Source organism: Parasteatoda tepidariorum, chromosome 2 (genome assembly GCF_982258835.1).
Source record: "Parasteatoda tepidariorum strain Cologne lab strain chromosome 2, Ptep-v5.0, whole genome shotgun sequence".
In the NCBI taxonomy this organism is placed as follows: domain Eukaryota; kingdom Metazoa; phylum Arthropoda; class Arachnida; order Araneae; family Theridiidae; genus Parasteatoda; species Parasteatoda tepidariorum.
Genome location: NC_141756.1, coordinates 53,446,083 through 53,463,026, shown reverse-complemented (window position 1 = coordinate 53,463,026; position 16,944 = coordinate 53,446,083). Strand labels below are relative to the sequence as shown.

Below are 16,944 nucleotides of genomic sequence, written 5' to 3'. Positions count from 1 at the left end.
TTTCTGCGAGCCAAACTTCAAGCCACAAATAAACAAACGAAGTGTTCGATCGTTTAAATAGCTGCTCGTCAGATTTTATTGCATTATAAAGAAAAGTTATTGAAACTAAATACAACTAAATAAACAACAACAACTAAAACAAATAACAACAACTACTAATAACAATAACTAAATAAACAACAACTAAATTCCATTCGTTTAGCATTGCGTCATATGTTGTTCCTACTAAATCGAAGTAGTTGTGTTTTTTTCATATTATACCCAATTCAAAACATCTAGCAGACGATTTATCAAACACGATATTCAACATAAGAGGTGTGAGAGAACTATCGTTTGCAATAAACCCTAACAACTTACTTGCAAAATAGAAAAAGAGTATCACAGACAAGTGCATCAGCTGCCTATTTCTGTAAACAGTTGCCATATTGCCTTAAACAGAAAACAAACCTGTAAAACGGGAAAAATATGTGTCATTATTTTTAAATATATGATAATAAATCACAAATAATTCTTCAAACTAATTTGCAAAAGAATTAGTTAAACTACTGGACATAAACTCTATAGCTATCAGGGGGTCATTTTAGAAGAAATTTGGATCCGAAAGAGGATCATATCATAGAAAAGAACCCCTATCAAACTATTTTATTTTAAAAATATTAATACTTAAATTTAATTACATTTTTTCATTTATATTTTTATAATTTGATTCAGGAATTTCCTTGTCTTCTGTATAGGGTTCAAAATTATAAGGCTACGGATTTGAACATTGGGAGTCGTAAACCCAAAATTGGATCGGCTGTTCAACGACGGTAGTAAAATTATAAAATAATCCTCAAAAATAGGACATTTTACAGAAAAACAGGGTGGATCATTGATTTTTGTGATTTTTCATAAAATCTCGAAACATTTAGTAAATTTTTCACAAAAAAGGCTTTCACAAAAGTATCCAATAACTATGTAAAGTATATGTTTCTTTATACATCATTTCCTGCTAATGGTATTTTCTTTTTGATGTATATGCAATAGACAAATTTTTTAATCTAGTATAAGAGAATGCCGCCGTTAATGTGCATTTTTAGAATTTTTTTTTAAAAAGGAAGTAAAGAAATACGAACATGATCATTTATGTTAAATATCAAGTAAAGCCTATTTATTTGAGATTACTATTATGACTTCTCCCATCAAACTAATTTTAATTTTCAAAATTTAGAAAACAAATAAAAAGTACTCCTATTATTAAAGTATTGTTGTTCTTTTTATATATTAAAGGTATACAACATTTTAAATTTCGGATTAAAGATTTATACTTTACTTTTTCTGCCTATACAGAGAGTTATTATGGAATATTAATGGAATTCCATGTAATTAATAAATTGTAATTATAAAAAAAACGTAATTATAAAATTTTTTTAAACGTTATATCTCTTACACTATTAAAATTTTCATTCCAAAATTATGGTAAAATAACCAGTAGAAATTTATCCATCCAATTAACAATAAACTTTACGATAAAGAACATTTTTTACCTTTACGGATTTTAAAACCGTTTACATACAATAGCCATGAATACGAAACTATACGTTTTTTTAACCAATTAGAGGTAATCAATGCGGTTTTTTGACCAATTAACCACTCTCCAATGGGCATTTGAAAGTGCAGGACACTGGAAACTCGAACACCAGTTCTGTCGATCATGGGACTCACAAATTAGCCATCTCAGCTATAATATGTGCGCAGTTGTAAGGGGAAAAGCAGCTTCATTAGGTGAAAGCAGTTTATAAACGGCTTTTATTGCAGTTAACAGTTTCAATATAGTATAATAGCATTTAAATAAATTGTTATTTAACCATTTTTTTCAAGAAATTTCTAACAATTTAAGTTTATTACATGATTAGAGTTAATCAATAAATTTAATTTTTGATTAATAAAAGCATTGCAAGACATCATTGTTATAAAACTAATAAGATTGTAGTCTATTCTTAGTTATTAAACTCGTACTGACATAGCTGTAAAGAATAAGATGAAACTATAAAAATTAAACAGTAATATAATAACTTGTACAAACTTCCATTGGCGCAGAATACATTAAAACTTGTATTTTATTTTTAACGACTATTTTCTAAATCGTTTGAACGGAATAGATTGGTTAGACTTCCAAAAAAAAAGTTTAACCAAAGAAAACAAAATACCATTACGATGTAACCGACCTCAAAATTTAAAATGGAAAATTGTCCATCGTTTTTTTTTTTTTAAAAATCCTTTTTCTTTTGATACTTAGAAACCAGAGATAGAATAACACAGACTTTTTCAGTTTTATGATTGGCTTTCCAAACTGTGTGTTTAGTTAAGAGGGTTAAGGTTCATTGTTCGAAGCATATTATTCTAGTACTTAAATTGCTTTTTTTTTTCTTCTAAAACAATGTTTTTTCAATCTTGACTTTCTTCTGTCTCTGGTGTATAAAAAATTTTCTTAGTTTAAATTAAGACGGATCATGTTTGACGATAAAATTGCTCTATTTATTACTTCCTTTCATACTAGATTCCATTTTTGTTTTCTTTTCGGATTTTTTTCAATGTGCATTTCTTTTTAAAGTCAGATAACAATACATTTTTATTATATGTTTAGATTTAATGCAGTTTTCATCTAAAACATTTAAATGAGTATCAATTTTGCTTTCATACATTATTTTGTAAATAAAATGTCATTTTTTCGTACTATTATTATTATTTCTTATTGTTTTTATTATGTGTTTGTATTAAATACAGTCTTTATCTAAAAGATTTAAAGAAATATAAACTTTGTATTCATATGTAATCATGTACATTAATATATAATTTTCTGGTAATCTAATTTGAATTTTTATATTATTTTGCAATACGTTATAAATTCTTTTCTTATTAATTATAATTATTTTTATTCTTAGTATTTTAATTAAATATTTATCTTTAATACAGTTTTTATCTAAAACATCTAAAAAGATTTCAACTTGTATTCAAATATAAATATGTAAATTATTGGTTATCAATTTTTTTCTTATTAATTGTTATTATTTTTTCTTATTATTACTATTTTTACATTATGTACATTTATGTTTATATTTAATACAGTTTTTATCTGAAACATTTAAAACAATATCAACTTTGTATTCATACATAATTATGTAAATGATTATATAAATTTATTTTAGTATTTTAATTTCAATTATTACAATTGGTTTTATAGTTTTTCTTATTAATTACTATTATTTTTTCTTATTATTATTTTTATTGTATGCTTATATTTAATACAGTTTTTATTTAATACAGTTTTTATCCAAAACATTAAAAAAATATCAAAATTGTATTCATATATAATTACGTAAATTTAAATTTAATTTTTTGAGCTTTTACATTACTATTGCAAAAGGTTTTTAAATTTTTATGTTTAAAGACTTAGTATCGATATCATTTTAAATTTTTCATTGCTTTTATACGGGTTCTTACTTATATATAGAATTCGTATTTAGCCTTTAAAAATGTACGTAAACGTACATTTTTAAAGGCTACGTAAACGTACATTCTACGTAAACGTACATTCTACGTAAACGTACAGGTTACGTAAACGTACATAATTAAATGTACGTAAACGTACAAACGTACATAAATAGTTAGATATTAAGTAGGTAAATAACGTGGTTGAATTGCAAGTAAATCAAACCTGATGTAGCAAAGCTAAAGAAATGCTGCCATTTTTTTTTTCTTTTTTTAAAAAAAAAAAAAAATCACTTTCTTTCTCGAACAAAGAATAGTGTAAGTCAATAAAAACAGTCTTAAATTTCCAATATTAAAATATTATGCATAAATTTCTATAAAAACTAATTTTTATGAGCCTAATTTTATCAATCTTATAATTTCTATTTTGCAAGACGATAAATTTAGGGCTAAGAAATTATAATTGTAATGAAGTAAATTATTAATTATAATGAATTAAATTATAAATTTATTTCATAAAAATCTATTCAGGATAGCTCTGAAAAGCTATCTATAGTTGTTTCGAAACATGTATTTTAAAATAGGTTTAAAATGGAAAGGGAATTAGCGATTTAATTCATTTTCGCAGATAAAGAGGATATATCTATTGCTAAAAAAATATCTAACTAAATGTAGCATTTAGTACCAATCGAATTAGAAAACAGTAAAGATTCGCTATAACGAGAAAAAAAATCCGTATATTCAAAAAAATAATTAATTTTAGAAAACAATTTTGAAAAACAAATATTTAAGCATAGAGGAAGGGTTAGGGATTTGCTCATTTAAGAGGCAAGAAAGATGGAAAATTGCAAAACTTAGCTTATGACAAATTTAAATTGCTCCCGAGAAACATAATCGTATGACAGCAAATGAATTTTATCCACAAATGGTATATTTAAAAATATTTAAATACATTATTTTAAAACTGTTTAAATATATCTAAAAAAAAACTAGATTCCTTTAACTAGAACTAGAAGTGTAATTAAACCAGAACTTTTTACAAGAATATCTTTATAAATTAGTTCTCAAATACGTTCCATTCTGCAAAGAATCGCAATAAATGTGAATATTCAGCTTACAGTCATTATTTTTATTGCCGCTCATAAATAGTCATTAATTGTTAATTAAAATCATAAACCGCATGACAATATTATATAGCCAACACCTCAAAGGTTATGAGAAAAGTCTATGCTGACTCCACCTGATTTGATTTCGTAATAGATTTCGCAACTCGTCATTAAGGGGAGGGAAAATAAATACGATGTTAACACGTATGTTTTGGTAGATTAAAGAAAAAATAAAAAAATAAATAACATCCGAAATAATCATGTAAAACAAGAAATAGAGATTTCGATTGACGGTATAAAGCCGTCAGTTTCATCAAAAGAATTGAAGTTCGTTCAAGGACTGTTTGCGTCTCAAGGTCATATTCTGCTCCAGTCCAAGAAAAAAATAATAATAAAATATAGTTTTAAAAGGCCAGAATAACTTGGGACCAAAATTCGGTTTGATAACTAAACAATCGGTTTAGTAGAAAGAGAGAAGAAATAAAAGAATCAACAAAGGAATGCAGGCGATAATTTCTACTTAAAAAAATATTAACTAAACTCGACTCGGTAACTAGTCACATTAAAATACAAGGACCATTAGGACCATAAATAAAATAGGAATTTGGAAGTAATGCAAGAATAAAGTTGATGGAAATTCGCTTCAATGGCTAAGCAATCATAACATAAAATAGGAATGAAAGTTTAATCGAAGAATTTCGATTAAACTTTCATGCTGACATTTCAACTTTCATTTCAACTGCTTAAGGCAATCAGGCGATTCTTTCTGCATTAAAAAAAGAAATTATATCCGGTTTAGTTAGAAACTAGTCAATTTAAAAAAGTTAAGCATTAGCACAATACATTAAATAGATCATTTGGAATCAATTCAAGTATAAATCTAATGAATATCCTTCAGAACTTTAGAATTACTATTCAAAATAGTGAGAAGTGAATTAATCAAGAAATACAGACGATTCTGTCTGCTTTAAAAAAATAAATAGCATCGAGTTTAGAAATTAGCCAATTTAAAAATTAACGTAAAAGAATAAATAAAGTTTTTTTAAGTTAATTCAAGAATATTTCTGTTGAAAATTCGCTTCGCAACTTAAAAATTACCATACTAAATAGGAAGGATAGAATTATCGAAGGAATGCAGACGATTTCTAAAAAATAACGTACGTTTGATTTAAAAATTGGACAGTTTAAAAATTGAGAGTATTAGTGCTATAACTCAGATTTGACTCTTTAACTATGAATTACCGCAGCAATCAATTCAAATCTTGTCTGAAGAAATAAGGTGATTTATCGCTTTTAAAAAGTAATATTTAACCATGCTTCATTAAACTTTGAAAAATAGAGCAAAAATTTTAAATAGATTAGTTCAAAACGCATTTCTTATAGCTCTAAACTTTAAAAAAAAATATTAATTATTATTGTTAAAAATTATTATTATTAAAAATATTATTATAATTAAAAAAAATAACATTACTTTTAGGAACAGTTGCTGAGCCTGATGTTTTTCAAAAGAATTGTATTTTATTAATATTTTTTAAAAAATCACCGCCAAAAAATATTTTAAATTAAGACAAATCTCGCTCACTTTTAGGTTCATTGTGTTTGTTATATTAATTGAATTTTCACGTTCTAATTTTTTTGGGGTGGATGTGGACAAAAAAAGAAAGAATTTTAAGTAGTAATTACATATATTAAAAGTTTTTTTTTTAATCCTAAGCAATTAATGTAAAACAAATTTAAAATAAATTATTTTAAAGTCAAATACATTAAAAAAAAATACCATTTGTACAATAAGTTGATGCATTCATTTATTTATTATTACACGAACTTACAGACAATTAGCATAAAATATAAGTAGTTAAGGATATATTTTTTTCACAAAATTATATTTACGAGCATTAAAAAAATACCAACAGAAATTTTCAGAAATATGCATTCTGTATTACGCAATTATAACAAATAAATGTATGTTTTATAAATTCATAGATCGTAAAAAACAATATTAGCGAACATGGCAAATAAGATAATTTCAAATTTAATATACTTAAAACCCCAGTCAGAAATGTTCTCTTTTAGCCTCCACATTAAGAACCCATAATTGTTACACTTATTTTCAATAAAAAATTAATTTTCATTTGTTTATCTAGTGTTGGTCTCTAGTTAAATAAAATAAAACTTTTTTCAATCTTCATTTTTGGTACATTATGAGACATAATAGAGTCTAAGAAGTAAAATTATCTATTATACTACATGTGCATTGTTAAAAAATGATCTAATGTAAGGAAGCTAATAATAGTTTATAAATAGAAATAAAATGTAAACCGATATTGAACTTATTTGAATAAACCTTCTTTTTACTCCTAATCGCCATTATTTTATCAATCAAATCTGATACATTATTGCCTATTAATTCTCGTTATCAGTCATAAATGAGTTTAACACACTTCTGCATATAATCATCTCATCTGATTATTTTATTTAACAGTCTGAAAGAACTTTTTTTTTTAAAAATAATCTCGGAGTAAGCGCAATTATTATTTAAACAACTGAAACAGCAATGTTGATGAAATGGAATAAATATCTGCGAAGTAGTAGGTAACATCGATCAGAATTTCTCAACGATACAGGCGCCAATATTATACGTCAGTTAAATAGAAACGTTCTAAAAAACATTTTTTTTTTTTTCATTAGTCTTCTTCATTCAGGGTAAAAAGTATTTGGCGTGCTCTCATACCTCCTTAAGAATTTGGAGTTGAAACATTCTCAATTACTGTTCCGAAGAGTTGATAGCAATCAAAGCACGCTTTATGCCAGCCAAAGGTTAAAGGATCTCTTGTTTTTTAGTTGACCTATATACGTATATAGATATGGGTATGTATTTCCGTGAGTGAAGAGGCCTAAGTGGTTAAACTAATAAGGTTTTTGTTTCGGAGATATTTTCTTCTTATAGAGTTCCACTGTACTCGCAAAACAAATAAAAATGGATAAATTCCCCAAACAATCCTTAGGTGTAAGCGATGAATCGTCTGTAACTCATGCTGAACGCAGACGATTATAACCACTTTTCCGCCATTTTTTATGCATCAATTAGTAATTTGAACAAAATTGGTAGAATAGTTCCATAAAATTCGAAATAGTCGTTATTTCAAATTTTTATTTCTCAAGAACTATTCGACCGATTTTAATTAAATTTTGTATTTTGTCATTTAAAAATATTGGTGTGGAAATCTGCTCGTTTTACAAAATTAATTATTATTTAATAAAAGATTATTTTTAAAATTATTTTTTCCAAGAAAAAGTTTAACAAACCAGGGGTCTGTTTAGAAGAAATTTGGGTCCGTTCACAAAATATTTTAACTTAAAAACGGACCCTTCACAAAATGATTTTTCCTATAATCGGATCCTTCACAAATTTGTTTATCTTCATTATTATTTTGTTAATCCAATAAACTCTTTCCAAGGCAGAAAACAAGAAAGATGGATGTAAACGAATTAAGTTTTGTCTTCGGCAGACGATTCTTCCATTATTCGTCCGAAATGAATATTCTGCGTTCAGCAGTATAGGCTAAATACCAAATATTTGTATGTTGCATCTCTAATTTAGAAGCAGGAATTGTTGTTTATTTTTAAAAATTTAAATTTTTTTATTATAACTTTACAGTGCGGAGCATAATCTTGTATATCTTTACAATTTAAAAACTCCTTGAAAAAGTTTTTTTTTTTTTTTTGCAATAACGAACCCTATTTGCACAAATTCATAAAAGCGGACCCTGGTTGAAAGAATGTGAGTAATTTTTTCACAATTTCACGAAAAACGGACCTTTCGCAAAATGTCTGGACAGACCCCAGCAAACTGTTGTGAACTCCCTGTATAACCTCCTGGGAATTAAACTTAAAATAAGGGCAAAAAGTGTGACTTTTACGTACTATGTAGCTAAATCGAAAGTTAGCTCAGTAAATGCTATAAAAAATTTCTCAACAAATTAAATTAGTTTCATTAGTATATTAAAAAAATGATGATTTTTTTAAATTTTAAGCATTTTTTAAGCACTATAGGATATTTTTAAAGATTCACTTCTTATCATGAAACAAAATCCACTTGACTTAAATAAGATATTTATATGTCATTAAACTGTTCAAATTGGGACTGAATTCAAATTTTTTTCATGATTTATCATTGTAACAAAAAATTCTGACCAATTATATTTTTAAATAGACAATCCCTTCGTTAGTTTTTAAAATATTTAATACGAGAAAGGAAAAAAAAATTTATCACTAATAGACTTAAATTAAATCGGGTAATCAAAATCGGAAGTCAGTTTTGGTGCTGTATTTCCAGGCATAGTTTAGTTATGAGTTTTAGTTATATTTTTATTTTTAGTTATATTTATATTGTTATATTTAGTAATATTTATTAGTTATATTTTTTAAATGATTACAAAATTCGTTACTAATTTAAAAAAGTTTCAACTCTCGGAACCCTTTTAACTCTTCAATGGAACCCTGAGGTTCCGCGGAATAACAGTTGGGAAACGCAGTATTTAGAACAGTTGTTACCCACTGGCGGCCCGCGAACTGAAATATATTAGTTGCCGTTTTTTTTTTGTGCACAATTTTTGTAAAAAATCTGTATGGTTTAAAATACTTTTCTTTCAAATTCTAATTTCTAACCTAATTTCTTCGTTTCTGTAAAATTTAATATACCAACGGTGCAAAAAAAATGTATTTCTCAGGTTTTGCACCCAAGAAAATATGTATTCAAATACAAAAATAATCGAGCATGTTGCTCTTTTTTGTTTAGTTTTTTTGTATTTTGAGAATATAATTTAGCATGTGCTTATCAGAAATTTTCTCGAAGAAATTATCCCATTTAACTATTTGAAAACACTCATTTTGGACGAAATTATTTACATTTGTAAATTTTAAAACGCATAAAAGAGGGAATGAACATCATGTTTTATTTAAATTCCTTGAATTGAATATCGCATGAGCTCGAGAATTTTTTTGTTGTTGTTGCTATAATTTCTAATAAGTCGAAAAAATTCTTGTCACTAAGTCTTTGATTAAGAAAAGATTCAAAATGATACATAACAAGCAATATTTGTGATGCTTGTTATTTTGTTTCTTAATATTAAAAAAACTTTGATAAAAATCTGACTGTAATATTTAATGCTCTTTCAAACATAAACGAGCCCTATATAAAATTTTGATAAATCTGCGGCCCGCCATTTTGATTGGTGTTTTTAATTGCGGCCCCTGGCCACATGTAAGTTGGAAAACCCTGATTTAGAAGCTAAGACTCAGAAGGATAGATCGTAAAAGATCAAATCGGTCGAAAAAAATGATTCCATAAGTTAATTACGTTAACCCTAATTAATAAGCCTATTTAAAGATAAACCCTTGAATCATTGAGATTGGTTTATAGTACGTGAAAATTCGATCATTAGAACAAAAAATGAAAGAATTGTGTGAATTTAAGAAGAAAATATGTTTTTACGCTACGTTATCCCTAATTAATAAGCCTATTTAAAGATAAACCCTTGAATCATTGAGATTGGTTTATAGTACGTGAAAATTCGATCATTAGAACAAAAAATGAAAGAATTGTGTGAATTTAAGAAGAACATATGTTTTTACGCTACGTTATCCCTAATTAATAAGTCTATTTAAAGATAAACCCTTGAACCATTGAGATTGGTTTATAGTACGTGAAAATTCGATCATTAGAACAAAAACATGAAAGAATTGTGTGAATTTTAGAAGAAAATATGTATTTACGCCACGTTTTAATTCTTTCCTGTTCTGTCGTCTTTTTACCCTGTCGTCTACATATTGAAAATGCCGGAAACTTCACCTCATAAATTTGTCTTCTAAACTGGGTTCGACAAGGTCGATGATGATAAATAGATATCGCATCAGAATATATGAACCGAAGTTTCCTTGTAAATTCTAGGCGTCATGCCATCAAATAACTTAGCATATCTCTGGATAAATGATTCTAAAAGCGCGTGTTTACAAACTTTTAACGAGTTAGATAAAAAGCTTTTAAATACCAGAAGGAGATAAGAAGCTATAAATTATGATTATTTGAAAGAAAATATTTTTTTTAATGAAATGTAAAATGAAGGTTCTTAGTGTACAACGTATTAAATGTTTATACTTGAGTAAAAAACACTCATCGCTTTTTTAAAGAAATTTCATCGGCACTTTAATATATTAGTTCTGAATGTTTTGGATTATGGTTTTTTTTGTCTTAAAACGCGTTTTAAGTCACGTCCGTATATACTTTCATCATCACGTGTTCAACATTTAATATTCTTAATGTGTTTGTGGCTTACTGAGTTAGAAAAAATGACATTTCCACAGAATTTCAGACTTATCCAGGGCTATGGAGTTGGAATAGAGAGAAATGACATTTCCACAGAATTTTAGACTTATCCAGGGCTGTGGAGTTGGAATAGAAGAAAATCACGTTTCCACAGAATTTCAGACTTATCTAGGGCTGTGGATTTGGAATAGAAAAAAAGACACTTCCACAGAATTTCAGACTTATCCAGGGCTGTGGAGTTGGAATAGAAAAAAATCACGTTTCCACAGAATTTCAGACTTATCCAGGGCTGTGGAGTTGGAATAGAAAAAAATCACGTTTCCACAGAATTTCAGACTTATCTAGGGCTGTGGATTTGGAATAGAAAAAAAGACACTTCCACAGAATTTCAGACTTATCCAGGGCTGTGGAGTTGGAATAGAAAAAAATCACGTTTCCACAGAATTTCAGACTTATCCAGGGCTGTGGAGTTGGAATAGAAAAAAATCACGTTTCCACAGAATTTCTGACTTATCCAGGGCTGTGGAGTTGAAATAGAAAAAAATTACGTTTCCACAGAATTTCAGACTTATCCAGGGCTGTGAAGTTGGAATAGAAAAAAAGACATTTCCACAGAATTTCAGACTTATCCAAGGCCGTGGAGTTGGAATAGAAAAAAAAATCACGTTTCCACAGAATTTCAGACTCATCCAGAGCTGTGGAATTGGTAAAAAATTAGCATTTAAAAAAATTAACATTTAAACAGAATTTCAGACTTATCCGGGGCTGTGGAATAAAATTTTGAGGTTAGTTAAAAGTTAAGTCTGGTTAGTGAAAGAAAAAAAAGAAATAAAAAGGTTTTATCAATAGAAATATAAAAAGAGGAATAAGGTCAAGAAAAGTAATATTAAAAGGAATAAAATTAATAATAATTAAAAAAGTTGTCAATTATAAATTTTATATTTTCTAATTAATTCAAGGCTTATAACATTCATTTTAATCGTAAATATTATCGGCGTTGAATATACTACATATAAAATATACTACTTATTTTTAATTTTAGAATTATATTGTTTAGAACGGAAAGTTTTAACAATGTCTAGTATAATTTGTTAATTGTATAAATTGTCTAGTATAATAATTGGACACTGAACAACCCATAAAATATTATGGGACAAATATATAGAAAATTTTTATAGTACAGTTGCATTAGAAGATAATCAATATTAATTAGATAATAATTATAGTCATTCTTCATACGAATATTTAATTAAATTTATAATCGAGTTCACAACATTTTAATCAAATAATTTTACAGTCAGAGTTTCAATAATCTCGAAACGAAAACTCAATGAATATGCATGCAACTTAACATTTTTATACAAGAGTAATTTAGTGAATAATCCTTCAACTCGCCATTTAATAATTTTATGACTGTTATTAATGATTGAAATTTATAATTTTTAAAATCAGATTTGATTTTCTTTTAATACGAATCAATTATTATGAAAATAGATAACTGCATCCTGCAAGGTTTGTTGCTGCATTTGTTGAAAATAATAAATAAACATATGACCTTAGATTTTACCACCTTTAAAAATTATTAATAGTTTCTTCTTCTTTTGAAAAAAAAACGAATGAATTCTGAAAAAAAATAAGAAACGATGGATTTTGCAAGTAATGTTATATGCCTGTACCATATATATAATTAGTGGACAGTTAAGTTTGAGCTATCGAATCTTAAGATTTTTACTAGCATTATTAATTCAAAAAATGGAACGATTTAGGTCTTTCAAATCCATTATTTAAAAATAAATAACAAATAATAATAGTGTAATTTATTTTTATTCAGCAAAAAAAGTGTTCTTGACCAAAAAAAACAACATATAAATTACAATGTTAGTTAAACATTAAATTTTATTAAATATAAAAATGTTCACTGTTATAGTTTAAAAATAGTTTTATTTTTTTCCAAGAATTAATAAATAAATAAATAGAGAACATTTTAACCGATTATTTTAAATTTATTAAAACTTGAAATATCTGAATAAAATATTTGTTTCTTAAAAATAATGTGAAAGCTAAAATAATCCTTCAACTTGCCATTTAATAATTTTATGACTGTATTAATGATTGAAATTTATAATTTTTAAAATCAGATTTGATTTTCTTTTTATACGAATCAATTATTATGAAAATAGATAACTGCATCCTGCAAGGTTTGTTACTGCATTTGTTGAAAATAATAAATAAACATATGACCTTAGATTTTACCACCTTTAAAAATTATTAATAGTTTCTTTTTCTTTTGAAAAAAAAAAACGAATGGATTCTGAAAAAGAATAAGAAACGATGGATTTTACAGGTAATGCTATATGCCTGTACCATATATATAATTAGTGGACAGTTAAGTTTGAGCTATCGAACCTTACGATTTTTACTAGCAGTATTAATTCAAAAAATGGAACAATTTAGGTCTTTCAAATCCATTATTTAAAAATAAAAAACAAATAATAATAGCGTAATTTATTTTTATTCAGCAAAAAAAGTATTATTGACCAAAAAAAAAATTTAAATAATATAAATTACAATGTTAGCTAAACATTGAATTTTATTAAATATAAAAATGTTCACTGTTATAGTTTAAAAATAGTTTTATTTTTTTCCAAAAATTTATAAATAAATAAATAAATAGAGAACATTTTAAGCGATTATTTTAAATTTATAAAACTCTATATATCTAAATAAAATATTTGTTTCGTAAAAATAATATGAAAGCTAAAACAAAGTGAAGTAAAAACGTCTTTAGGCATTGATAAAGAGTTAAAACTTTGTAAAAAGCTAACGAGGAATCAGTTGATAACGAATCGAGGAATCAGTTGATAACATTGAAATGAACTGCAGCGGACCAAATCCAATGAATTCGACAGGATGTGTCTAGTTATTGAATGTATCAAACTGCTTTTAATAATTCATTGGACGGGCTACACCTGGACACAGATACAAAGTATAAAAACAAAACGTATCGAGGGGTCTTCAGACAGGAAGCTCAATCCGGCCACTTTCATGGAAAATACACTATACAGTCTGAGTAATTATTATTAAGCAAGAGTAGGTTTGCGTGGGTGTGTAATCTCAGGAAGTCGTAATTGAGGTGCTGTCACCTCAATTCACGGTCAACTGACGGTGCATGAATCCACCATAACATTGAGAACTACACCCCATTTGGCAAGCCGTGACCCGTCCTTGTCACTTTAACCATCCTATCGCCCACAACAATATGCCTTTTTTTTCTCTAGCTGTATGTCTTTAGTTTCAAGCAGGTAGTAAAAGTGGGCGATATATGAAGCATCAGTGAAAAATACACTTAAAGATGCTTTCATTATCTGGAAATGTGTAATTTCTCTACTTTCTCGAGTTGATGGAACACTTAAAGGCACTCTTTAGATGTGCATTCATTCAAGAAACTGATTAGGCTTTGAAAATAAAGCTTATTAACTGTCATTATTATTTGAGAAATGAAAAGAAAACTTGACCTCTGGCATTTTCAACTAATGGAGCGCGAACGACTAGGAAAATTCAACCATCATCATTAATGCTGAGCTCAGACTTTATAATGTTCATTATTAGCTTGATAAAGTCATTTTTTTTAAAAAAAAATTTTTAAAATCATAATTAGAATGTCTTCAGATACTCATTTCTAAAAACTAAAGACTCTCGAGAAACAGAATTGAAATTCTTTATTTTAAATTTCCATAGTTTCTTCGCAATAACATTTTTCAACACAACAATATGTCTTTTTTTTCCAGCTGAAAATAGGTAAGTACAGTAAAAGCGGACGGAATATAAAGCATGGCTAAATAAATGGCCACCCATATAGTTGGCCATAAATGAAGTATCGGTGAAATACACATTACCGCATGAAAATGCGTTCATTATCATGAAATGTTTAATTTCTCTACTTTCTCAAGTTGGTGGAACATTTAAAACTCATTTAATAATTCTTCTAAGAATTGTTGGATGCACATTTTAAGATACTGATTAAGCTTTTAAGGAATGTTTATTAACTGTCATTATTTCTAGAGAAATTTTTGACCTTTGATTAATATTTGAATATTTCAGAGGATATTTGACGTTTGATTAATATTGGAATATTTCAGAGGATATTTGACCTTTAACATCTGCAGCTAATAGTATTCAATTCGCATTGTATTAAGGTAGAACTCGCATTTTATAAATATTTTCATCTGATATTTATTTAGGGTATTTGAATGAAAATAAATTGTTTGATAAAGCCATGTTTTAAATTATTATTATTGATTTCATAGCTATAATGTCTCCTCCTACTTATTTCTAGGTGCTTCAGGTTCATTCTAAAAACAGAAATGAAATGCTTTATTCTAAAATTTTAAAGTTTCATTGCAATATAATTGTTTCTAGATCGAGAAATGCATAGAACAGCATTTTTATTTCATACAGCGCATAAAAAAAATATTATGCAAAAAAATCCAAAAAAGGTTATCAACCTATTTTGGATCACAGCGCCCACTTGGCAAGGCAAAAATTTCTACATCTCCCTCTAAAGAAAAAAAAATTTAAATTTCTCCATTTCCTTTTCAAAATTGTTTATTAATTTTATGTGTTTTTTTATCCTATCATTAATCTACTGAAAATTCTTATTAACCAATAAATTCAAATAGAAAAACGTTTTAATAAAACAACCCATATCTAAAATCAGTGTTTAAATAAAAAAGAATCCACTGTATCACTTTGAAGTGTAAATTAAATAATCAAATAGATATTTTTAACTCTGATATTCAGGTGTATATATATATATTGTATAGGTTTATATTTAATTCATATGTGAAATAGGGGCTATGTTCAAAGGAAAGCGGAATGGACATTATTTTGAGTTTACAAGAATGCCACAGGGCTTCTCAAATAAAAGTGTATGAAGACGAATTCTAAGTGAAATAATTACAAAAAAAAAAAAGAAATTGTTTTACAATGATTTTTAAGAAAGTTATTGAGGATGATCCGAAAACATGCCATCACAATTTTAATCTTCTACAGAAGGGACACCTCCTCCGCTTTGGTAACCTGAAGACATGCGAGCGAAGTCGGGCATTTTATGGTAGAACAATTTTAAAAAGACTGATACCGCGTACCCTCGGTCCCTAAGCAGGCTGATCTAATTGATCACCCACTCGCTAACTGACCACAGCCAGAGATGCTTTACTTCTACTGGGAACCGTGTCTTTAAGGGCAGTTCACAGCGGGACGAGACAGTTACTAATAGTTAAAGTTATTAACAGTTAAAGTTTAAATACTTTTCAGAAATAAGAGAAAAAATAATATTTTTTATTGATAAGCGGGGTTAGTGATATACATTAAATCCAACATATCACTTTGAAAAGTAAATTAAATAATAAAAAAAATATTATTATCTTACAACTAATAAAACTAAAGATCTTAATGTTTAATATAAGTTTGTATTAAAATTGAGGCTGATGATAAAAATTTAGTCTCATTTTTTTTTAAAAAGAAATTTTAAAAAAAATAAGGGAGGTTAGTGGTGTATGTTAAAAATTTAGTGTAAGGGGAATTAGTGTAAAGGGTAAATTACAGGTCACTCTACATGAAAGTTAGCAGAAAGTAAAGTATGTACATAAAGACGTGTTGTCATTATCTAATTTATATGCAGTGTCTATTAAATGTATGGATGCACGAATTGTTGTATCTTGTAAAGTATACAATTATAAACATTTTGACTAATGATACTTCTACTCGTTATGACATATCTGCAAACTATATATTTAGCGAAGTGTTAATAAAATCTAATGACTTTGAAATATGGAAATACCGACAGAGGGTCTCAGATTTTAATTTTCTTTTATTACTAATAGCTCTCTTAAAAGGTATGGCTATTAAAAAATAGTAAATAAATAAAATAATTTTTAAATTGCTTGTCACAAAAGCTTTTTCTAAAGTTGTAGACCACGAAAAAAACTCATCATTACTCTATATCTATAATATGGAAAAATTACTTAACTTCCTTGAAGG

The 16,944-nt window shown here is 27.0% G+C and overlaps 1 protein-coding gene across 1 annotated transcript in view; it reads right to left on the bottom strand.

The window, feature by feature from the left end:
* The window catches only part of LOC107446892 (major facilitator superfamily domain-containing protein 6), a 44,543-nt gene that overhangs the window by 8,957 nt on the left and 18,642 nt on the right, over positions 1-16,944 (bottom strand). The window contains exon 2 of the mRNA XM_016061672.4: positions 358-447. Coding sequence (XP_015917158.1) covers positions 358-424 — 67 coding nt within the window. The 5' untranslated portion in view covers positions 425-447. The remainder of the gene's footprint in view (positions 1-357; positions 448-16,944) is intronic.